The sequence below is a fragment of the Lepus europaeus genome, chromosome 14 (genome assembly GCF_033115175.1).
Source record: "Lepus europaeus isolate LE1 chromosome 14, mLepTim1.pri, whole genome shotgun sequence".
NCBI lineage: Eukaryota > Metazoa > Chordata > Mammalia > Lagomorpha > Leporidae > Lepus > Lepus europaeus.
Window position 1 is genome coordinate 93,679,150 of NC_084840.1, and position 25,509 is coordinate 93,704,658.

At 43.6% G+C, this 25,509-nt stretch overlaps 1 protein-coding gene across 1 annotated transcript in view; it reads right to left on the reverse strand.

The window, feature by feature from the left end:
- MYO3A (myosin IIIA) overlaps positions 1–25,509 on the reverse strand; it is a 216,805-nt gene that overhangs the window by 19,828 nt on the left and 171,468 nt on the right. The window contains exons 21-29 of the mRNA XM_062211468.1: positions 25,313–25,442; positions 23,369–23,448; positions 22,529–22,606; positions 19,301–19,506; positions 15,982–16,093; positions 13,627–13,789; positions 12,231–12,354; positions 8,364–9,162; positions 6,826–6,970 (exon numbers count right to left, since the gene is read on the reverse strand). Coding sequence (XP_062067452.1) covers positions 6,826–6,970; positions 8,364–9,162; positions 12,231–12,354; positions 13,627–13,789; positions 15,982–16,093; positions 19,301–19,506; positions 22,529–22,606; positions 23,369–23,448; positions 25,313–25,442 — 1,837 coding nt within the window. The remainder of the gene's footprint in view (positions 1–6,825; positions 6,971–8,363; positions 9,163–12,230; positions 12,355–13,626; positions 13,790–15,981; positions 16,094–19,300; positions 19,507–22,528; positions 22,607–23,368; positions 23,449–25,312; positions 25,443–25,509) is intronic.

Below are 25,509 nucleotides of genomic sequence, written 5' to 3' on the forward strand. Positions count from 1 at the left end.
CCATTTGGGGAGTGAACCAGCAGATGAAAGATCTCTGTCTCTCCTTCTCTCTCTGTAACTCTGCCTTTCAATATAATAAATACATTTTTAAAAAACATCTAGGAAGAAAATCAAGGGTAATTAATGGACAATCTAGGGGTATAAATGTCAATAAAAACTCACAAGTCATACAAAGTAGCCATATCTGCCTATTAAAAATAGGTGGACATTTTTACTTGGTAAAGGAGATAGAAGATAGACTTGGAAAACTGTATTCACAACATACATGAGAGAGTTGATATTGTTAATATACACAGAGTGTTAATAAATGCAAAAGTATTGATCACCAGAAAAATGGGCAAAAGATATAAATATTCAAGATGAGCAACTCCAGTAAGCATTAGGAGGCATCTCATTTTACCAGCAGACAAGGAAATAGAAATGTAAACAATGATGAGATATCATCTTACACACACACACTAGCAAAGACCATAAGGAAGGACCACACGGCTGGCTGGGAGGTCCCAACAGGTGTATTCTCACCAGTGTTGAAGGAGAGGTCAATGGTCAGTGTCCTTTCAGGAATCAAAACCAAAACTAACCGTCAATTCAATAACTCCACCCAGGTGTTATTAAAGAGTAATTAATTAAAACCCCAGGATACAAGATCATTTTCCAAAGATGTTTACTGTCACATTTTTTTCCCATGGAGGAAAAAGTTGAGAGAAAGTGAGTATCTAACAATAGGGGAAAAGTTATATAATTATTGTGATGCACCAATGGGAGTATCAGTAGGCATCACACAGAATGAGTCATCCCAGTATTGGGTATATATCCAAGGGAAATGAAATCACTGCGTCAGAGATAACTGTGCACCCATGTTTACTGCAGTACTATTCACAACAGTCAAGGTATGGAATCAGCTGAGATGTTGATGGGCGAATAGAACCAAAAGATGCAATTATATATATATATGATGGAATATTATTTGGTCATAAAAATGACAAAATCTTGTCACTTGTGGCAACAAGCATGGGATTGGAGGATATTACATAGAGTGAAATAATCCAGGCACAGGAAGACAAATACTGCATGTTCTCACTCACTTGTGGAAGCTAAGAAAGTCGACCACACAGAAGTAGACAGCAGAAGAGGGAGCATACTGGAGGTCACAGAGACTAGGAAGGGTTAGGGGAAGAGAGAGCGGACAATGGGGACCAAAACACCGTGGTGGGAGGTGGGGCAGTAGTGCCAATGTTATCTAGTCCAACAGCATAACTGTACTCTATAGCAATTAATTATACATTTTAAAATAACTGGAGATCTTGAAGGTTCCCAACACATAGAAATGACAGCATTTGAGACGGCCAAAATGCTAAATACTCTGATTCGATCATTACTTATGTATAAATGTACTGAATTATAATACCACACCCCTAAAATAAGTAGAAATATCATCTGCCAATAAAAATAGAGTGAACTAGAACTGCACACATGGATGTGCAGGGATTCTTGCCAAGGCATGCTGTCAGAGAAGCAAGTTGCTCAAGTGTTTATATTATGACCCTATTTCTATAAAATAATAAAAATCTGTGTTATGTGCATAGAAGTACATGTATGCATACCTCCCCAAAATGTGAAAAAATACATGTTTTAAAAGGGTTCCCTTGATGTGAGAAAACAGGAAAAAAAAAAGAAAACAAAAAAATTTCTGCATTATAGAAAATTCTAGAATGTATGGTATGGTCAGATTTATATAAATATGTATTTGTATGTAAATATTATAGAGATAAAAATGTCAAATACATTGAATTTTCGGAATTTCTGATTAATTCTTGCAGCTTGCACAATCCTAGTTTATTGACTTGTCTTCCATGTCAGGATAATTGACAGCAGAGAGCTGATACTGTTTTTTTCTAAATTTATTTTAAGAATTATTTATTTTTTTATTTGAGAGAGAGAGAGAGAGAAGGGTGGGGTAGGGGGAAGGAGAAATAGCACTTCTCTACACTGATTCATTCCCAAAATGCCCACCAGGGATAGGGCTAGGGTTAGGCTGGGATAAAGTCAAGAGCCAGGAGCTCAATCCGGGTCTCTCCCAAGAGCATCAGGAACCCAAAGACTTCATTTATCACCACTGCCTTCCCAGGTCTGCACTGAAGTCCGAAGCCAGAGCTATATGTTGAACCTACGTACTCCCATATGAAAAGTGGGAGCTTTAAATGCTAGGCTGAATGCCTGCCACAGGAGAGCTGACATTCTTAGAGTATCTCGCTTAAGAAAGTGGCAGGCAACGCGGGCAGCAAGCAAGTGAAAATGATTGATGAATGTATTTAAAAGGCTGATTGCTCAGCTTAAGTTTCTTCCAACTATTTTGTGCTTTGCTGTTACAAGAGCAAACTTCTCATGAGCTGCTCAGCATACAAATATTCTAGAGGCGTAAGTTTATTTTTCTCTCTAACGACTGTCTGGGTTTTTGTTCCTTTGGGGGACACTGTCTGCCACGTCATCCTAACCCCTTAATTACAAAAGTGACATAAACATTTATAATCACAAATTATCTGCGGCATATTAATGTTGGCACTAACAAAATTAGGTCCGTGGCTATTCTGTGTGATGTGCAAGATAAATATTGGTTTGTAAAGGTTACTGCTGTGTGGAATAGCCAGAGGGAAGATCGTTAATGACCATAATTTCACTGTTTCATTTTATCAAAAAGGTACCTTTTTTTTGGATAAAGAATTGGCAAACAGCTCAGTATACTGCATTGAGAAGAAAGAAGCTAGATTTGAAATTCTTTGTCAACACTTGCTTTCACTGTAATTCCCACTTCTCTGATAACCATACAACGTCACTTGAGCATACAGGCGGAGAGTATCCCACATCTACATCAGATACGAACAGGACAGTCATGGCACTTACGCTGTTGCAGTTTTGTCTTTAAGCAAACAATTGTTGAGTTTTTGTAAATGTCCATTTCCTCCTGACAGGCTGTGACCTTCACGCGGTACAGTGACCTGTGGGAAACCTTGGGAGGGAGGACCTCTCATTGCTCTCATTGGGTGTCCAAGGCAGACTCCGCCTGGTCGTGGCTGCAGCCTGCCTTCTGCGTTCCCCTCTGCCTTACACAGCCTCACTCCTTTTGCTCCCATGGCTACATTGACTCCTGTGGTCCCCCCCGATTCAACCTCTTGCACTTAGAGGGTGGTGTCTGTATTCTCCCTAGTTGATCTGAGGCAAAGAGTTACAGACACTGCTCAGAGTCCCTGACACTTAGGGGATGCTTGACTGTCCTGTGGGTCTGATTTGTCTTCACTGACCTTCTCAATAGGCACCAGCTCCCACCCCAGTCCTGACCTGCACATCCTGTTCCTCCCCTCTTTTTTCCCCACCGCTGGAGACCAGTGCCCCTGGGCCAGCTCACTCCTGTACTCATCACGGCTTTCAGCTTCCTGCCACTCTGAGTTGGGTGTTTTACACTAAGACCTGGAGCCTTCAAAGCTCAGCTTCTAGTTTTACTCCGACATTCTCAGGTGTAGGTGAGAGTCCTCAGGCTGCCTCTTCTGTCTCTGGTGTGTCACAGGGGGACAGGAGGATAAAGCAGGCCTGCTTTGACGTTAGACCGACAGACGCACCCTCCCAACTACCACTTGTGTCTTGGACATGAGTCCTTATCTATCTGCCCTCACTTCTGGCCTCTCTATTGGGCTGAAGTCATGGATTGGAGTTGTTAAAGCTTGTTTAGTTTTGTTCAAGTCCATGGGTCAGGTTCTAGCCCTATCCCAACCACGCAGCAATTTTGTGCTCAGTCACCATAAGAGGGCGCCATGACTGGCGCACACGAACATGCACCTGCTGGTGCTGGTCTTGAGCGCGCCATCTTGGTTGGGAACAATGAGTATCATGCAGAACACCGAGCTCCTTGTGTCACCACCCGAGGGACAATGGGTACAGTTAAACCATAACACACACTTACTTTCCTGAAGAATACGGGAAACTCAGGGGTGACAGTGAAGGCCCCTAATTACATCTTTTTTTTTTTTTTTGGATGGTCTTCAAAATAATGTTGATCTTCATTTATCTGGAAACTCACATGAATTCTTCCCAAAGTGCCAACTTAAAAAAAGTATTGATTGACTGTTCATGGTCATTTTCTTAGGTTGGACTTTTAGAAACACAGAACAGAACATCCTGTGATTTTTAAAGGCACAACATGTAGTTTTTCTTGCCCTCTGCTCATGGTTTATAACATACGGGTAAGGGTTTAGGTTCTGCCAAGGTTTGGTGAAATATACCAGTATAAGATTTATTTATTTGAAAGGGAGACAGAGACAGGAAAAGATAAGGCTGTGTCTTAGATTCTAGTCTTTCCATGAGTAGCCATGGATGAGCTACACCAGATTGCAATCACACCATTCTGATTCCTAGTTTGATGCAGAAGTGGAGTTGGTGAGGGATGGGAGTGCTCTCCACTGCCGTGAGCCTCTTGTCTGCAGTCCAGAACTCTGCGCTTGGGTGCTCCTCCTAAAGAGCCCCTCACGGGTGGGAAGAGGAAGCTGCCTATTCACAGTCCCCACCCAATTTCTTTTCTGCAGTATTTTATCCTGTGGTTCGATTGGCTAGCAGTTTGCTAAGGTTATTCTTTGAAAAATGAATTTTATGAGCTGTTAATACTCCGTATATGAATATGTCATTACTTAGTAATCCCTCTCTTATTGTTCAGTTTTATTTCTTCCTGTGGACATGATTTTTCTTTTTCAATGCTGGTTATTTCCTTAAGCGATATTCTCATTATAGTTTACTGGGTCAACAACATTCACATTATTGCAGTGTTTTATTTTGTTGTGATTTTTACATATTGCGAAATCACATCAACATGTTGACTCTTTGCTGTCTCATATGTCTCATATGCAACGGCACGGCCATCCACCCCAGACTGAGCATGGCAAAACCCTTGCTTGCTGCTTTCTCATGTGACCAATTACCAAATCCTTTGGCATCTACCAGCTTGCAGCCCCTGTCTTGACCACCACCCCATCCAAACCATCACCATCTCTGGTCCTCCATGAGTCCCCTCCACAACACCAAAGCCCACTCAAATGAGGAAACCAGAATGGTCTTCTAAACATGCTGCCATCTGTATGTAACAGGGAGTACTGGACAACAGCCCAGGCAGACAAAACCCCAACTTAATTTTCCTAAAAGTAGACTTAGCTTCTACCTCTTAGTGCTCGTTTTCACTTTCTTGCATTGTTGAACAAGCCCTTGTTAAACTCAGCCACTTTCTAAACGTCTTTTGAGTGTACTTGGTCATTTTATGTTTCTCATCCTCTTTCTTCCCAGGCTACATCTAAGTTGGAGGTGGGGCTAGGGGAGTTTTGCAGCTCCCTGCCATACGGGGAGGAGCTGTGTGCTCCGGAGCTCTGGACTGCTCATGGCATCTCCGAGTGGTAACCTATCCTGCTTAAGCTCTGTGCCCCAGCCTCCGGTTTTACTCCTGGGTCTGTGCTGCAGGTCCGCCCCCCTGCCCCCATCCACCCCCACCCACCCCCATGTCTTCTGGCCATTCAAGGCCTCCCTTAGGCCCTCTCTCTGCTCTTCTTGGGGATAAGGGACAATTCAGATGTTCACCTTAAAAAAGACCAGAATCGACAACCTTTACATCTGAGCAAAGAACAAAAGGATTCTCCTTCTAAAACCAGAGTCAAAGAAGTATTTCTGAGTTACTATCCTTTTTGTGTGAGCTAAGAATTGATGTTCAAAATTCTTCATATATCCATAAAAAACACAGGCAGGCAGAGGATACTGCAAGCTCATTGGACTTCCAGTACATTTCTGCTGCTTCTCAGGCCTACTCAGAGGCCTTGAGATGTTCAGAACTGGAAGTCCTGGCAGCACTCAGCCGCTACAGCCCCCATCTCCCAGATGCTGGTCCCCACCTCCACCTCTGCTTCCCACTGTGGCCTGGCTGAAGCCACACTGGGCCCTGCCTGGCTTCCTGTACACTTCTACCTCACTTACCAGCTCTGCCACAGGCACCTCCCTCCTCTTTCCTGCCCCATCAGTGGGCTCTGGACATAGACTGTGGCAACGGCTAAAGTTACAGGCCCCCAGCTCTGAGATGCTAAGCCCTCTGTGTCACAGGAAGAGGCTCTGGCCAAGGCCAGGCATCAGGGGACTGCAGCAAGGTAGGGGGTGGCACAAAGAGCCACTTTGTGGACCATATATTTTTTTTTGAAAGTATAACCACAATTCCAAACTGGAAAATAGCACAGCAGGATGACTGATGGAAATGATAAGGCATTTCCACTTCCTCCTGTACCAGGTAAACCGTCAAGCTGGTCTCAGTATTTTCCGATAAAGTGCGATGCAGGTGGAGTGTGACTGAGGTGGGCTACAAGAGCACTTAATAGTGATATTTCTTGTGCACTGGGGTTTGTACACCTGACTGGAGATGTGCACCTTGCACACTTCACACTCATGGTTGCAGATCTAGAAGTCTTTCACCTGTTCACGCTCACTCTTTTTTCAAGTCTGCACCTGGGCCCCTTCTCTCCACCACCCTTCTTATCTCCTTCTGTGTGTTAAATTCTAGTTATAGTGGATAAAACAGAAAAAAAGAAAAAGAGAGTGGAGGAGAATGAAGTCAGAGAAGATAGGAGGTGAGTAGAACATTCTGGAAAGATGTGTATGTGTTTATAAGAAACAGAATGAAGCAGAAGTTCCCCCCACGACGGACCATGGTTACCTCACACCTGCCTTAGAACAAAGTGCGGAACTAATAAAATGAAGGAAAGGACCTGGCGCCTCCATTCCCTGCAGGAAGTCCTAACTACAGGTTTTTACCTGAGAGGCACAGCTGGGAAGAGACTCGTCTGTTAGCTGCCTTATGGGGATAGACACCCAGATGAAGCGGCTTCAGGTGCTGTGATAAAATCATTTCATTCACTCTTTTCTGCAGAATGAAATAGTCTTCAGATAACTTTGATATCTAAAGAGAAGGCCATGTATCAGATCAAATCAAGGACAAGAATTCAGACAGCTGGTCAGGAACACAGTGCGGCTGACTCACTCCTTAGCCACAGGCCCTGGCACTCTCAGGTGCCTCCTGTCCAGGACACACCCTGACCTTTTTAGCAAGGTAAACTCCTCACCTGCCAGCCCCACCCCCTTATGCCATTTGGCCATCCTGCTTTCTCTCTCTTTCCCTCCCCTCCTCTTCCCTTCCCTTCCTTCTCTCTCTCCTCTCCTCTCCTTTCTTTCACATTTATTTGAAAGGTACAGTGATAGAGAGAGAGAGAGAGAGAGAGAGAGAGAGAGAGAGAGATCTTCCATCTGCTGCTTTATTCCCTAGGTGGCTACAACAGCCAGGGCTAGGCCAGGCCGAAGCCCAGAGCCAGAAACTTCATCTGGGTCTTCTATATGGGTGGCAGGGGCTCAAGTTATTGGACCATCTTCCACTGCCTCCCAGGATGCACATCAGCAGGTAAGTTAGTCAATGGCAGAGCGGAGCTAGGTAAGCTAATCAATGGCAGAACTCCAGGACAGCTGGAAGTTGGAGAAGCCTGGGCCATGACTCCAGCACTGAGATGGGGTCCGGCAACAGTTACGTGGCTTCCTCCTGGGCGAAGCAGCCACAGATACATGGAGCAGAGTTCCAGAGGGCCAGGGGTGTTAGAGGAGCCTCCCGTGACCTGATCTTCCGTTAGTTCCTACACCACTGACGACCCTTGATGCATGGGTTTTAGAGGCTGTCTAGTTAAAACTTTCATTTTACCCAAGAGAAAGTTCAAGAGTCCATCCAAAAGTTCATGGGAAATGGAATTTAAAGATAAGTTTATTTCAAATAATTTTATTATTGTTTATTTGGGATGTAGAGAGAGAGAGAAAGAGAGAGAGAGTGCTCCCATCTGCTGGTTCACTCCCCAAGTGCCTGCCAAAGCCAGAGACCTGCAATCCAAGTCTCTCACATGGTTGGCAGGGATCTAACTATGCGAGCAGTCACCATTGCCTCCCAGGGTTTGCATTAGCAGGAATTAGCCCCCCTCCTCTGGGGGCAGGAGCCAGAGCTGGGATTAGAACTCAGGTACTCTGATAGGGACACAGCTGTCTCAATGTCTCGGCCAAACACCCACTTCAAAGATATGTTTATTTTGATGCACACATGTATTGAAGTCCATGTCTACGAGGAGGAATCTTTAAAAAGTTCATTAATAATACAGATTATGCCAAAACTATGGATGGCTTTCAGATTTTTTTTTTTGTACTAAAATAGATTTATGCTTTAAATCCATTTCCCACAGACTTTCTGAAGTCCTCTTAGGGAAAGAGAGACAGTGGGAGCTGAATGTCTAATCCTAAAGGAAGCTTCTCACGTAACAGACCTGTTTTGAGAAGGTGACCACATCCCAGGCTGCTTTCTCTGACACCACTTTGGCGTCTTTGCCCCCTTTGGTCTTGGCGCTGCAGGACTCCCCACGCTTGGTGGAAGAGGAATACAGATTGTGAGTGCTCCTTGTTCCTTCAGCCTTTGGGCTCCCAGGAGGGGATGCCCTGTCCCCGGGGACCTGCTGCCTTCTCTTGTACCCACGGTATCTGCTCTGAATGAACATGGCTGCTTGGTCTGCCTCCTGGGCCTGTGCAGCTGGTTCTGCCAGCACCTCCTGGGCTGTCCCATGCCTCTGGCAGAGTCTCTCCTCGCTCTTTGCATTTTGATAAAGGGGCCTTTGGCTGGGAGTAGGTTCCAAAGTTGTCTCACTCTCGGCTGGCCCAAGCCTTGGGTAGCTTGACACTTTCTGTGCGCCCTTCCTCTGCACCTGTGCTGCCTTTGAGTCTTCCACATTCCCAGCCTCTGTGAACCTCCGAGAGAGATTCTGCATCTCGGCACCCTCTCTCTCTGCCCTCCTGGGCTGACCGATCTCTTCCTGGTCTCTGATGTTCTGTTTGGGGCTGAGGTTTCCTGTGACGTACGACTCTCGCTTAGCCTCTTCCCCACATGCACTCTGCATTTTGTTCTGAGTTGGAGATTCTCTGTTGCTTTGCTCCCCAGTGTTGGTGGCCTCCTCCTGGGCTTTGAACGTGGAGGTTGTCACTAGAGACGCGGGCCCTCTCTCACGTGGCGCTGGGATGGTGGGTTCCTCAGGAAAGACTGTGTTCTCTGCTTGTTTCATCCCGAAAGATTCCCTGTGAAAAACACATCTGCATATATGACAGGGAACTGGAGCTTAGCACTCCTCCTGGCCACAGTATGTGCGACCTATTGCTGGAAGAAAAGCAAAAGGCACATGGAAATTCCAAAATAAAAAGTTATCAAGTCACGTGACCTAAGGGTTTCCCAAAATGTTTTCTCCAACCCAAACCGTGAAGGCCATGCAAGGAAGGAGAAAACCAGTTTTCACTCAGAATGAGAAACGTCCCAGCACGTGAAGCACTATATTTTCATTTAATGAGGTGGCAAACTTTTTGGAATTTGGGATGTGGTGCAGTGCATATCAGAGCACTGGTTTAAGTCCCAGCTCCTCTGCCTCTGATTCAGCTTCCTGCTAATGTACATCCGAGGAGCCAGCAGGTGATGGCTCAAGTACTTGGGCCCCTTCCATGCATGTGGGAGACCTGGGTGGAGTTCCAGGATCCTGGCTTCAGCCTGGCCCAGGTCTGGTTATTGTGGGCTTTTGGGGAGTGAACCAGCAAATGGAAGATTCCTCTCTCTCTCTCTTCCTTTCAAATAAATACAAATAGATAAATAAGCGTTACAAAAGAAAACTCAAGCCAAATTTTAAAAATTCTAGGAATTTAGTCCCTTCAAAAATATGTTTTTAAAGCAAAGAACTTACAGTGAGAAGACGCTGGGGAAAGTACAGCCTAGAGTGAGATCAGTGAGCAGGTGTGTTTACTAGGCTGATGCACTGTACTTTGATAAGCACTGCATGTCTTATCACAGGAAGTATCTTTCAAAATTAAAGAAAAAGACTGTCCTTGCCACAGCTGATGATCATGTAATGAGTTGTTCCTTTGCCAATATCCTTCCCCTTAACCTGAAGATAAGATGGTCATTATACTTTCTAATTTTTTTTTTTCCAGCCAAAGACAGAACTCTAACTGCAGCAACACAGTTCAGATGGAGTAAAGAAATCACACCTGGGGGCTGGTGTTGTGGTACAGCAGGTTAAGCCACCACCTGTAACGCAGGCACCTGATGTGAGCACCGGTTTGAGTCCCGGCTGCTCCACTTCTGATCCAGGTCCCTGCTAATGTGTCTGGGAAAGCAGCAGAGGATGGATAGCTCAAGACCTTCAGTCCCTGCCACCCATGGGAAACCTGGGTGTTCTGAAGTTTGAAGTTTGATGGACTATTCTACAACCAGCAACAAAAATAAACAAATCGGGGTGGGCGTCGTGGTGTGGTGGTTTAGGTTTCCTCTTGGGATACTCACACCTCAAATCGGATCCCCAGGTTTGAGTCCCCATGGCTCTGTGCTTCCAATCCAGCATCCTGCTAATGCACCTGGAAGGTGGCAGATGAGGCCCCAAGTACTTGAGTACTTGTCACCCATGCGGGAGACCTGGATGGAGCTCCAGTCTCCTGACCCCACTGCTGTAGCCATTTCAGGGAGTGACTCATTCAATGGAAGATCTGTTTTTCCCCCTCTCTCTGTCACTCTGTCTTTATGATAAATAAATCTATCTTCAAAAAAAGATAGCAAATTATTTGGATCCTTGTAGGCAAAGACCACTGGAGGATACTTCGAACAGCTGGTAGGAAAGGGAACTTAAAAGAAAGGTTTATTTTGGTGCAAGAAAAAATTTGTAATTCATGCATAGTTTTTCATAACATAAGTTTTCCATGAACACTTTGTGTATGTAGGCCTCTAAGTTCACACACACACGCAAAAACCCTCAAAAGAGTACATAACATTCATGCTTGTCAAGCAGGGAAACTGGTGACACATGGTGAGTGTGGGTGAGAGGGAGGGGAAGAGGTGGTCCTGAAACCAGCTAGGAGACCGCTCTCGGCACGAGGACCAGGCAGTGGTGGGTGTGTGGGGAGAGAAGCAGGCCACCTCCTCTGCTGTCCCCTTCTCTAACTCTCCCCATGGCCAGTTCTGACGTTCAAGACAAGGGACTGGGGTTGGGGCTGGAATGATCTTTACCTCCTGGAGAGCCACTTACTCATCTTTTAATCAGTTCACTGTTCACCACTTGGACAAAATCCAGGTCTTGTTCCCTTCCCATAATCCCTACCCAGAAAGGGAAGGTCCCCACCTGTTTGGCCTGACTGTATCCTTGCATGTTAGCTAACCTATATCACTAGAATCATCTACATATTGGTCACGTATACTTTCTCCTACGATATTGTGAGTGATAAGAGCATTAGAATTTTGTCTCACTGATCTGTCTATCCCCACTTTTCACCGTAAATTCAAGTGGATCTGCGAACACAGGCTTCAAAATACAGATCTGATGGCTCAGAAGAAGGAAGAACAGCTGGAGATGCTGTTAAAGGTCAAGGGCATACTGGCCATAATGGCCATGGGAATGAATGAGAGGTTCCCAGAGATGTGATTTAGATGTGGAAAAGGATTTCAATGTGGGGAGAGGAGGATATATTAGCTAAGGGCACTCAGCGTTGGGAGCAGTGCTGTGGACAAAAGCCTAAGAGAAGCCAAGGAAGAAAAACTTGAGAAGGAAAATGTGGTCATCAGAATGAGAATCTACCCAAGTTCCCAAACAGAAAAGGAACTCAGCATCGGCAGGTGAAGCTGCTGCCTATGACACTGGCATCCCATATGAACACTTGTTCCAGTGCTGGCTGCTCCACTTCTCATCCAGCTTCCTGCTAATGTACCTGGGAAAGCAGTGGAAGATGGCCCAAGTGCTTGGGCTCCTACACCCACATGGGAGACCTGGATGGAGTTCCTGGCTCCTGGCTTTGGCTTGATTCAGCCCTGGTTGTTGTGGTCATCTGGGGGGTAAAACAGTGGCTGGAAGATCCCTCTCTTTTTCTCTCTTTGTAACTCTGCCTTTCAAATAAATAAGATAAATCTTTAAAAATAGAAGAGAAGAGGGAAGGAAATAAAAGGAAAGGAAAGAAAAGGAAGGGATCCTAAGAAGGCCCCAGGTGTTCATGGACATTGGCTGTATCAGTGTCAGGAGTTGAGTAAGATATGAGAAAGACTGGGGACATTTTTGTACAGCTTGATAGATTTGGAAAACCAGTACATCAAGATGATGCAAGAATGCACATCGTTGTACCTTTTACTTCTAAAGTTTTTCCTGTAGTCAAACTCCTGGTCACAAGTCTGGATGGTGGTCACTGCTGTATGTTTTCCGTTGACAATCTCCCTTCTCTGTTTCCTGACCAGATGTCCTCTTGCCACTGAAACATACAAGGCCCAGAGCAGTGTTAATCCTGCGAAATAAAAGAGCATTCCTTTAGCAAGCAGAAACAAATGGTTTTTCCCATGAATGTTGAAGAGGACAATGAGACTAAGGATGCCAAGTAGACCAGGTTTATAAACATGGGATTCATTAAGAAGACTCTTCTAGATGGCAAGCTATAGCAGCAGTGTAACCAGCCTATCTTTCATACTGAGGAGCAGTGAAATGATTGAGATGAGTGCAGCTGGTGACAAACTATGCTTCATTTGCTTAAACTCGACAAATAATTATTTTCCTTTTCACTACATTAAGCTCTTCCAGGGAGAAAGCCCTTGTTATGTAAGTATGAGGGTACTTCAAAAAGTTCATCGAAAGTGAAATTAAAAGATAAGTGTACTTTGATGCCCCAACCTTAGGAAATCCACTCTTTCTAGGGGTCTTCCAAGGGCTCGTGGAAAATGGTATATTCTGAAAAGACTCTGCATGGATCTCTAAAATTTTTTGCCCCTAATTATTCCATTTTCCATAAACTTTTTGAATTAGCCTTGTTTAAATTTGGGACATCTTATCCAATTATTGTTGGGGCCAGACATATTTCAGAACTTGAATTAATTTTTTTGTCTTAATTTCTGCAAGGTAACACAGAACCCATCTGTATTTCCTGATAGTCCCTGCGTCAGGATGGTGTCCTATAGTGGAACACATGGTAAGTTGTTCAGAAAAACACAGAAAACTTTAGCTAAGTAGAATGAACAAAAGACTGTAAACAGCCTGACTTCACCTGAGGACACTACACTGCCACATGAGCCATGGAAAACACTTTCACAAATATTATTATAATATTTTTCCCTACAGTTAATAGAAAGTAACAGGTGCCCTTTAACAAAATAGACTTAATTGAGTTGTCAAAAATTATAACCTTTGGAATAAAGTAGGAAACATTTTATTGCCCAATAAATTATGATAGTATGATTCTTGTGATTTCAGTGAATTCAATTGCTAGCCTTATCTTGCACAATAGGTCAATTACATTTCATTCATCCTTGACAGATAATTTTAAAATGATTATATTGAAGATGAATTGTTATTCAAAAGTTAAACACAGTTTTATTGAATATTCAGATATTAAAAGTGTCAATCACTGCTGTGAGGTCTCAAGGCCACACCATCTGGGAGGAAGAGAAGCTGGGGGTCTGTGTAGCGGAGGTCTCCTAAGATCCGATCTCACGCCCACATCTCAGCAGTACACTGTGAAACTGTGGGTGGGTACCTGACTGTAGGACGATGGCACTTTCTTTCCTTTTCTCCTGGAATTTTTTGTATCTTCTTGAACCCAGGAAAGCTCTGACACAGGCTTGAATCAAAATCAGCTTGTCGATGGCTTCCTTTCGCATTAGGTTTAACTGTTCCACATGGTAGTATTTAAGAAACACCTTAAAGGAAGTGAAGTAAAACACAAATAAAGCCGCGGAACCCAGCTGTGAGAGTGTTCTAAATCGTTTGAGGTTTTGGAAATCACTGCCTTTGGCTGTTTTGGCTTCTATGTGGTTAGGACAGCACTGATTTTGCTGCTTGATTTAAACCCTTCTTTGCAAAGAACAGAAGGTACCAATCGGGTTGCTTATATCCTAACAAGGAATTTTCAGGTTGTTGGATGAACCGGTAAGAATGGAGGGTGTTTAAGCTCTTTCAGTCATTTTAGTTTCAGATATTCTGAGCTAATTTTTATGCGTTCATTTTTCAAAGACAATGATTTATCCTAAATGTAAAAGCATTACAAATACACTGGTAAGACTTTGGACAGTTATAGCTATATTAGTTCATTCATTAAGCATGGATCAAGTTCTACGAGGCAGTTGTGCCTGCCGTGGGCTCAGAGTGGAGGCAGTGGAGGTATGGATAAGGCAGCCAGAGGGCCCAGGCAGGTGCAGTTAACCGCTTTCTCAGTCATAGAAACGGAGGTCTGACCGATCATTCTCAAATCAGCCTACACAGTGTTCTCATCTCAAAGTCTCAGCTCTGGTTCACATCCCCCACCCAAGGAGTTCGTTACCTGGTTTTTCCTTTTAATTGCTGCCTTTGCTAATAAAAGTCACCTCAAAGAGTTTATTGAATCCATCAAGATTCAAATTCAAATGTTATGTTTGAGTCATGGGAATGCAGAATCCTCTCAGTGTTGCATTACTTGAAAGCTTGGCACCAGAGGCAAACTTTAGCATTAGAGATTTTGATGAATTCAATTTTAATTTCTACAGGACTCTAGATGTTAATATATTTAGTCCATGCTACTGTTGACAATTCATTTAAAATTCAATCTTGTTTAAAAAGGTCATCTTTTTTTGGCATGGCATTAGAAATGCTCTTATATTAAATACTTTTTATCCATGTTAATGAATGGAAAAGGTGAAGTGGGAAAAGACAAACAGTTTTAAAATGCTACTTTAAATACCATGCAGAACTGGAATGCAAAGGGCTTTTTTATGAGTTAAAACTCCATTTGATGTTAGGCGTGTGTTGCAGACCACTTGTCCTGAAATTCCTTTGAGTGGAATTCACTTTGTGAATTTCTACCAGAGAATGGTGTGGCTCAATTACATGTCTTTTTAATGCCCAGAGTCTCCCAGCACGAAATCCTAAAGTAAATTTGGATTCCTGAATAGTAGGACACTGGGTCTAACAGACTTTGTTTCTTTAGCCCTCAAATTGTTACAGGACTAACTGCTCATCTGAGCATCCCATGCTTCTCACACCCAAGACCCAAGATGCTTCTCACACCCAAGACCCAAGTCCTATCAATTTCCTGGCAAACATGGAAGTCTGTTTCAGTTTACTTCTGTGGTGTGGCCCACGCAGTAACTCTTCCGTGGTTCATGTGTGAGCATCTCTTCACTTGAGCTTGGCTCCTTTCCTTGCGCTCCCTACGAATACGCTAGGAATAAGCGACCCGATATGCTGTTTATTTCCTATCCCCACATGGTGATGCTGGGAGGAAATTGTGAAGCCTGACGCATCCTTTCTCCAACCAGATGACTGCCTTACTTCCATATTCAAGGCAGGCTATGCTCTGTTACTTTATTCTCTAGGGGATTGTTAAATAAGCTAGGATCTCACAGGCTCTCAAAGCTAAGGCAAACACAGCAATATACACACATAGCACATCCAGTAGTTAATGGGGAATATTTTGCCCCACCTAAATTTCAAGTTCATTGGAGAGGCAGGTTTCAAAATTAGGAAAAAAAAAAAAAAGAAAACACAGGAATCCTATTGGATCATTCTAATCCTCTACAGCTTTTGGCCTATTTTTGGTGGTGATAGAATAGAGAAAGAGCATCAGTCTGTTTTCAATAGTGTTTGATGTAAAGTATGCTCATTATCAAGTTTATCTTGTTCTTGGATAAACCTTTGAGATAAATTGTTCTGTTGTTTCTTAAACTTTTATGAAAAGCAACTGTGTTGCAGGTTTAAGAAGAAATAAATCTTTATGAATTTATCTATCTCCTTATTTAAAGCTGGAGACTGCAACATAAAAATCCATCCTATTTTCCATCATTGTGAAATGTTCTAATTCTCAGTAAATGCAGCGCGATTGTTCATCTCGCTCACAAAAACTACATGAAAACATTACCTTTGTTTTTCCAAGAGCCCAGTTGTCGAGACCAGCTTTTTCCAAAATGGTAGCACAGGTGTCGGGGCTCACGGGGGGCTCTTCGCTGCACTTGTAGCAGAGAACATAGTACCTGGAAATGGGCGCAGGGCCAGTTAGATTTGTGCAGAGGTCTGGCAACCTAGTGGCCTGGTGAGCCCTGGAAAGCTTTGTGTTGGGGTGCGGTAGAGACCCCAGAGAAGCTCTGGGGTGGGTCAGTTCCAGACGAGGCCACTTGTAGACATCTCAGTGCTGCGTTCTTCCCTGGCCTGCTGAGTTTTCAATACTGAAACCCTCCACAAAACTCTAACATTGGAGAACAAAACATAGACAAAGCAACCTTTCCCTGGGTGCTAAAAGCAGGGGACTGCAGCGAGGAAGTAGAGGGGAAGCTTCTGCTTCTCTTCCAAAGTCACACAAAACCTGGAAACTGATCAAATTCTACCCAACCTTCCCACCACCTGACACATCTTCCGTCAGCGTTGAGCTCTTGAGTTACTCGAAGTCTCTCGCTGGAGGTTTTCTCTATTGATTTAATTCATCTATAAAAGGAAAAGGTTCATGCAGGAAAGAATTGAAAGAAGCCATGAGGCCCTCAGGCAGAGCCATAAAGATTACCGGAGAAGGAAGTGAATGAAAGGAAGAAAAATCAGTTTGAAATACCTTTATATATGATCCCATCTAATGCTCAAAAACACATATCAAATGGATAATATTATTATCATTCTTATTTGCAGATAAGGAAAAGTACTTTTTTTTTTTTTACAAATTATATCTAGGAGTTTTTAAAGATTTTATTTATTTATTTATTTTTTTGAGAGGTGGAGTTACAGACAGAGAGAGGGAGAGACAGAGAGGTCTTCCATCTGCTGGTTTACTCCCCAAAGGACTACAACGGCTAGAGTTGTGTGGACCTGAAGCCAGGAGCCGGGAGCTTCCTCTGGGTCTCCCATGAGGGTGACAGGGGCCCAAGCACTTGGGGCATCTTTCATTGCTTTCCCAGGTGCATTAGCAGAGAGTTCAATCAGAAGTGTTGGAAGTGGAATAGCTGGGACTCGAACTGGAGCCCATATAGGATACCAGTGCCACAGGTGGAAGCTTAATCTACTACACCACACAGCCAAGAAAAGTACATCTTGAAATGTACAGAAAATAACTGAACAAGGGCACACATGTAATAAACTGACAGAACGGGATTCACACCGCTGACTTCAAGGCATGAGTATTTCCTACTCTATTACTGCCTTCACAAGTTCTGGTTCTGAGGGGACTTCATGGAAAGAGAAATTAAAAGATAAATGTAAATAAAAAGACTCTGGGGCAGAATCTGTGAAATCCATGCATACAAGGGGTCTTCTAAAGTCAGTGGAGAGACCAGTGTTAAGTTCAAATGGAGTGCTGCTGATTCAAGTCCCAGCTGCTCTGCTTTCGATCCAGCTTCCTGCTAATGTGCCTGGGAAGGCAGCAGAAGATGGCCTGAGTACCTGGACCCCTGACACCTACATGAGAGACGTAGATGGAGTTGTTGGTTCCTGGCTTCAGCCTGGCACAGCCCTTTAGGGAGTGAACCAGTGGCCATTTGAGAAGTGAACTAGCAGATAAAAGATCTCTCCCTCTCCCTCTCTCCCTCTCTCCATCTCCCTCTCTCCCTCTTTCTTTCTCCACCCCTCTCTCCTTCTCCCTGTCTCCCCCTCTCTGTCACTCTGCCTTTCAAATAAGTGAATAAATCTTTAAAATAAAGAAAGTAGAAAATGACTATTACAAAAAAGCTATGCATGGATTTAAAATTTTTTTAAACAAAATAATTTTTAGGCCCATTTTCCATGAACTTCTGGAAACACTATGTATCTGAGCTCTAACAGTCAAACCATATAAGCACCTAGTGAGAAAATGGAGCTAACTACGGCGGCTTCTAAGGGTTGTATATGAAGTTCATGTTGGGCGTCTTTTTAAGATCATTTCTTTGTCACAAAACAAGAGTTAATTGGCAACAGAACAGACAAAGAGTCTGAGGTGTTTCACACTGGAAGAGGGCCGGTTAAAGGCTGAGGCAGAACAGAGGGAGGCTCTTGGAGTCCTATTTGCACCTCCACAAGACCTCCGCAAATGGCCTGCTTCTCTAAAAGTCTACGCCAGTTTGGGCAAAAGCTTTCAAATTAGTGACAGAGAAAAGGTTTAATCTTTTCTCTCAGAACAGCTACTCTTGTATTCTCTATATATTTAGTGTCCCTCCTCACCCCTTACATATCATGGATCAATCTGCCATTGTATAAGGTTTAGTTCTCCTTAGGGTCCAAGTTATAACATTGCAATTATTCTTGAAATGGGACTGGAACCACACATTCTGTATGGGGTGTGGGCATCCCAAGCAGGGTCCTAACCACTGGGCTAAACGCTTGCCCTGACAATCTACCAGTTGATCAGTGTGACAATCCCAAGGGGGCAGTCTTGGTAGACTGAATAGATGACGAAAAGGAGGTTGCAATCCAGACCAGGGTTTCTTAGCCACAGTCCTGTTTACATTCAGGTTGGGGTAGTTCTTTTTTTTTTTTTAAAGATTTATTTTACTTATTTGAAAGAGTTACAAAGAGAGGTAGAGACAGAGAGGACTTCCATCCGCTGGTTCACTCCCCAGATGGCCGCAATGGCTGGAGCTGCACTGATCTGAAGCCAGGAGCCAGGAGCTTCTTCCGGGTCTCCCACGTGGGTGCAGGGGCCCAAGGACTTGGTCCATCTTCCACTGCTCTCTCATGGGATCCCAATGCTTCAGGCCAGGGCTTTAACCCGCTGTGCCTCAGTGCAGGTCCCAGGTTGAGGTAATTATTTGTGGTGAGAGCTCTCCTGCCCCCACAGAATAAATGTTCACCAGCATCCGTGGCTTCTACTCACTGGAAGCCAGGAGCATCCCTCCCTGGCGTATGACCACCAAAAATGCCTCCAAGCCTTGCCCAGTGCCTTTTGAGGCGTAATGTCTCCCCCAGTCGAGGATCACTGGTATAGGCTAAGGTCAGTTAATGAGTGGCAGAGCTAGAACGAGAGCCCAGACTCTTCAACTACTCAACGCAGAAGCTCAGGCCTCTCGACTGGACGCCTCCGACGTATGTCCTAAGCTACCACTTAGGGAGGCTGGCGATGGTTTTCCAGCCTCAACTAAGAGTTGCCTTCTCCACCCTCAGTTATTTGCGTGAACAAAATGCTTCCCTCCCAAACACCTATATAATTTTCTACTTTCATTCCTCCAATTCTTCTGAAGAATTTGTTTGCAAATTGTACAATGGAACTGAGAAAGAAATCCACGTACCGCTTGATAAAGTTGGCAAAAAGTATGCGATGCGAGTACCCTTGCCTCCGAATTCTTGCTGTTTCCAGGATTCCTGTGTAGCGAAGCTGCACCAGAACTTTGTCTTTGTCATATTTTCTTGCCTGACGTTCATTGTTCGGTTTGATGCAACGGACAAAATGAGGTTGGCCCACTACCATTTTAGATAACAAATCCATCAGGGAATACTGCAATATGCAACAAAAATAAACTCTGTGTAGCAGACAAAAACACACAAGCCTTTTACTATAAGAATAAAACTTGAATAATGGATGTTACAAATGCTCACACTGATCACGGTAAATGGGGGGAAATCCGATTTAATGGAAATCTGAGTTAGAGTATATTTTACAAGTTACAGATTTATAAAAATATAGAGGCGATAACTGTGAAGTTAGCTAATAAGAGTTTGCCTGTAAACTCTTAAGTTGGGTTTACTTCATAGATAAAAATGTTTTCTATATTATTTGTAAGTAATTACATCCTCTTTGGCAAACTTGCCAATTTACAATATTTAAGCACACAATCCAATCCAACTCATACACTAATGTCTTTGTTCAACTCTTTCTTTATGGAAAACACACAAGTAAATACTTGAATCACAATAAGAATCATCACCAAGTTTAAAACAAAGAGGGGGTGGTTAAGGTGCCTGTGTCCCACACTGGAGTGCTTGGGGTTGACTCCTGGCTCTGGATCCTACTGACTCCAGCTTCCTGCAAATGCAGAGCCTGGGAGTTAGCATTTGATGGTTCAAGTGATTGGGTCCTTGCCCACCACATGGGAGATGTGGACTGAGTTCCTGGCTTTGGCCTGTGGCCTGGCCCAGAGATGTTGCAGACATTTGGGGAATGAAACACTAGAGGTCAGCTTGCTCTTGTTCTCTCTCTCTGTCTCTTAAGTAAATAAACAAAAAAAATTAAACATAGATTTAAACTATATTTTAAAAAAGAAATGACAGAGAAGTAAAAAGATTTTACTATATAGGATACAGATATAAAACAAGGTGCAAAGCAATGTCCATTTATTCTCATCTGCTCTAATTTCATCATTCTTTTTAAAAAATTAAGAAATTGATCATACATAGTTATGTGATAATTCAATACATGTATTCAATGAGTTAGTTAACATTTTTATATCCATAAGTTTTTAAAAATTTTGATTAACATTTAATAATTGTACCTTTTTTAATTTTAAAAAGCAGTGAGATTATGAGGGAGAGAAGGAGAGAGAGAGAGAAAGCGAGCTCGCATTCAGTGGTTCACTTGCCAAATGTCCCAGTGTCTAAGACTGGGCCAGGCTGAAGACAAGAGCTGGGGGCTCAATCCAGTTTTCCCATGTGGGTGGTAGCAGCCCAGTTATCTGAAGTGTCATCTACTGCCTCTCCTGGTTGTGCATCAGCAGGGAGCCGGAATCAGGAGTGGATCTGGGAGCTGGAACCAGGTATTCCAAAGTAGGACACAGCTGCTGCAACCAGGATCTGCTAGGCCAAATGCCTACTTCAACTGTACATATTTATGGGGTAGTTTGATACTTTTCTTATTTATTTTAGAAGGCTGTTTTTTAATCACCTAGATAGGAAAACTCTTGCACCAACACCTTATGAAAGCAGTATGAAAGCAAACTGCTGGACAGCTAAGTCTAACATATTAGGATAATCACAGTCCAGCTAAAAGTGGAATCCCAGTAAAGCTGGCATCTCAAGGACCAGGATCATAGTTGGCAGGGATACATGGGCATAGATGGCTATTAACGAACAGATCTCTTTCTGTGCTGGAAATACACAGGCTCCCAGGCACAAAGCCAGTGCAAAACAAATACTGAGCAGGGACAGTCAACAAGGCACTGCATTTGCAAGACTTGCTCTTGAGCACCGAGACTCAAACAGCTGGGCCTGCCGCTTTGGAGCCCTCTTTCATTACATTAATCTGTGAGTCATCGCTCCGTGAGTCACACAAACATCTGCCATGCTCTGGTGACCCAAGGGTGGATCGGTGTTGGCTGGCTTTCAGAGCAGGTGCTTACTATTAGTTAAGGCGTTGCTTTTTCTCACGGACGAAGGCATAGGGCTATACCATGTTCACTCTTGTCTGCGGGATGAAAAATAACCTTAAAAAAAACACATTACATACTGTGTGGAATTATCTTCTCTTGTTTTTCACTTCAGCTTAAAGGTTGAGATGATTTGTTGAACTAATCAGGTTTAAACACACACAGCGTGTTCGACTCCAACAATGGTCGCATGATAATGGTCCTGGATAACTCACTTAAAAGCAGGAAATAATCTGGCTGTAAACAGTCCGTGATTCAGCCTCACTGTACATCTGATGTGAAGTGGAGGTAACAGCAGCCCAAGACTTTAAGCATAGAAATGTACCAGGCACTACTGCAGGATGATTAAGTAAGGCCTGTCTGCTTCGAGCCGAGGACTTGAAGACTAATACAAGGGCTCATAAATTTTAAGAAAGTCTTTTATGACTCTGTTAGGGACCTGGATATATTCTCTGAAGACTTATAGTAAATGTAGTCCAATTTCCTCTATCTCTCCCACATCAAACTACATTATTAATAATCCCCATGTTTTGGGTGGTATTTCCTTCATTTTTGTTGCTGGTTAATATGTCAGGAGAGATCAGTAAGAACCAGAACCAATAATAAGAGAAAATCAAATGCTTCTTTTTCTTTCCTCTGTCCCATATCATCCCAGGAAGGAAGGTGCCTCGGTCTGGTGCCAAGTGGACTCCATGGTATTGTTTCCTGGTCACTCTTCCCTCACCCAATCCTACCTGGGCTCTATGTTCTCTTGCAGGTTTTCGGGTGATGTACATGCAGGAATACCCAACCTCACCCCATCTCTTTCAGGAGCAGGAAGGAGAATTGGTAGTCATCAGAGCATTGCACTTAAAATCCTCTTAGGTTTACCTCTAATAGAAGTGCATTTGGTTCTATGGATAAATTCTAACCAACACCCTATGAAGCCTGATGTGGGATGCAGTATTTTTATAGGCAATGTATCAAGTAAACAAATCGGTGTTTGTTTGATATTTCACCCCATCATATCCCGAATCTATCACACAGTGAATGCAATATAGGCAACATTCTCTTTGGCTGGTGGCTTCTACCCTGATATTTGCTATGAGATTTTGATCTGCAACTCATTTAGGATAAATAACATCTCTTGTCATGACAGATCAGAACTTCCCAGCTTACTCTGAAATACGAGGCAACTGTTTGTGTTTTCATGTTGGTTGTTTCTCGGCCGTGACGTGGGCCTTCTCCAGCTTCGTCCTAGGAAGACCAAGGAAGACAGGGCCTTCAGTACCTGCTGCACCCAGGCTCTCGAGGGAGCAAATGATTTTTTCCTTCAGGTTATCTGAGGACATGCATTTATTGAGAGAGAAAAAGAGACAAGGAGACAAAGAGGGAGCTCCCATCCATTGGTTCACTCCCCAGTGCTCACAATAGCCAGGGCTGAGCCAGGGCTGGAGCTGTTAGCCAGGAATTCCATCAAGGTCTTCCCTGTGGGTGGCAGGGACCCAACTACTTGAGCCATCACTACTACCTCCCAGGAAGCTGGACTCAGGAAGTGGGCACAGAACGTAGGCACCTGGAAATGGAATTTGGGCATCCTAACTGCCATCTTAGCAGTTAGGCCAAACACCTGTCCCAGTCTATGCATCTGAATACTAAAAACAGCAAGATGCTTCTGATAGTCTTATTTTTTTGGCATCTGTTTTATCAGTTTCATTGGAATTTTAACTGACCTTGCATAGAATGTGACTATCTCAGGGCCTCCAAGACACATTTCTATTAGTATTAGTGTAACATTTAAAAATAGCTACAAAAGAAGAGGTAGGAATATATCAGAAATGGAGATTATTTTAACCACTAGCAATAACAGGAACATAACATAAATAGCAATTTAAAAAGAAAAGAAAGATCAAACGGAGAAAAGTTAAGGAAAAGCTGCTCACTTTCAGGCACACACAAATACTGCCATTGTGAAGGTTAGAGTCTCAGACCATAGCCACCAAAAATGTATTTTCTTACTTTGGTCAGGTTGGCGGATTTCTCTGAAGTCCTCATTTGATAGTTCATGTTGTTTTTGGTTTTAGAATGTAGCAGATTACCTATGGAATGCAGATAAAACTAAAACACGTTTTTCAAGTCCTCAACGGCTGCAGGATTTTTTTCTACTTAAATGTTAAGATGTGCACAATCAACCCCACAGTCATCATATTCAAGTGCATGGTTAACTATTGATTGAGAAACTTAGTACTATACTAATATTATGTGGCAATTTCCAACAAATTTTAAATTCAAGAAAAAGCCCTCCAGTTTGGAAACTGGAAAAGATGGAGGGAAGTGTTAGATTTCCTGTTGTGAGAGGCTATGAGGTGACTATGGTGAAGGGAGCAACTTGGCTTATTATTTTGTGCTAAATGACATCTGAGATTTTCTTGAACCCAGGACAAACTTTACAATGGACCTTAAAAAACTGTGTGGATCCTAAATTCCCACGAGGTGATTATAAGCAAGTCAGTGTGAACAATGGTCATTTTCAATCCAGCATTCAGGAATGTGGACTTCACACTAGGGCCTACACATACGTTTACAACTCAAGGCAGTGAAATAATGATGGGTTAGTGAAAATATTCATTTTTTGGAAGCCGGAAGGACTTGGATTTGAAATTCGAGCCGTTTTTTTTTTCTAAATTGTGTTGCCCTTTGACCACTGAGTCTCAGATCTGCGGCTGGAATCCGTGACATGGGGATTATGTTGCCCACCTTGCAGAATTCTGATGAAATGGGGTAACACACGTGGCACAAGGCAGGCCCTGGGAACGTAGCTCACTTTCACTGCTCTGCCAACATCCACCAAACGCAACAAACCCAACAACTCACAACCCCAGAGTTTATCATTCTTTTTTTTTTTTTTTTTTTTTTTTTTTGACAGGCAGAGTGGATAGTGAGAGGTAGAGACAGAGAGAAAGGTCTTCCTTTGCCATTGGTTCACCCTCCAATGGCCGCTGCGGCAGGCGCACCGCGCTGATCCGAAGGCAGGAGCCAGGTGCTTCTCCTGGTCTCCCATGCGGGTGCAGGGCCCAAGCACTTGGGCCATCCTCCACTGCACTCCCGGGCCACAGCAGAGAGCTGGCCTGGAAGAGGGGCAACCGGGACAGAATCCGGCGCCCTGACCGGGACTAGAACCCGGTATGCCGGCGCTGCAAGGCTGAGGATTAGCCTATTGAGCCATGGCGCTGGCCCAGAGTTTATCATTCTAATAGTAGTGTCCCTAAACCTCCCCAACTCAATGTGATGTCAGAATGGTTATTACCCTTCTCCAGCCTCCAAGGTGATAATGAGAGCCTAAATCCTTCTGGCAAATCTTTCTCATTGTGGTTGCACAAGTCTGGCCCTGAGACAAAGATGCAGGAAGGAAACCCTCTCTGGGACATAGTCAGCACGTCTCCCATGTGCGTGGCAGGGGCTCAACTATGTGAGCCATCACCTGCTGCCTCCCAGGGTAGGAATGGCAGGAAGCTGGGACTGGGAGCTGGAGCTGGGAATCGGATCCAGGAACTCCGATATGGGACGTGAGTGTTGTAATGACTAGGTCAAATGCCTGCCTCCCCATTTTTTCTTTTTAGAATTTTTAACCAGAGCTCATTAAACTAACAGGACCTCAGAGAACTATACAAAGCCTCCCCTCTCCTGAAAACAGCAGATAATCAGGTGATTCTAAACTCTTGGGAGGAGTTTGAACTCATGTAACAAGCAGCAAGATTTTACCATACTTTCTGGTGAGTGTTTTTCTTTAATAAAAATCTACCTTGTTTAATTTATTTTTATATTTCCTCAAAATGATCCATGGACGAAGATATTCACAAACAAATATTTAACGAGTTAAAAACAAACATGAAAAACTGAGAATGACAGTCACAAAGACAAGTTGGATTTGAAGAACCTTTCATTTAAAGGACATTTCCTTACCTGTTTTTGTCAGAGGGTGGTTGACAAGTTGCCGAATGACACTGTTTTCTGAGGACCTCAAAAGTAGCACGATGTCAGTTGGAAGAGTGTCTCTATTCTTAGCTAAGAACCCGCTTGCGCTGTAGAGGACCTGGTGATAAAGTACGTGGTCAGATGACCACAGTTGGTGTCAACACCATCAACATACATCAAGAGGT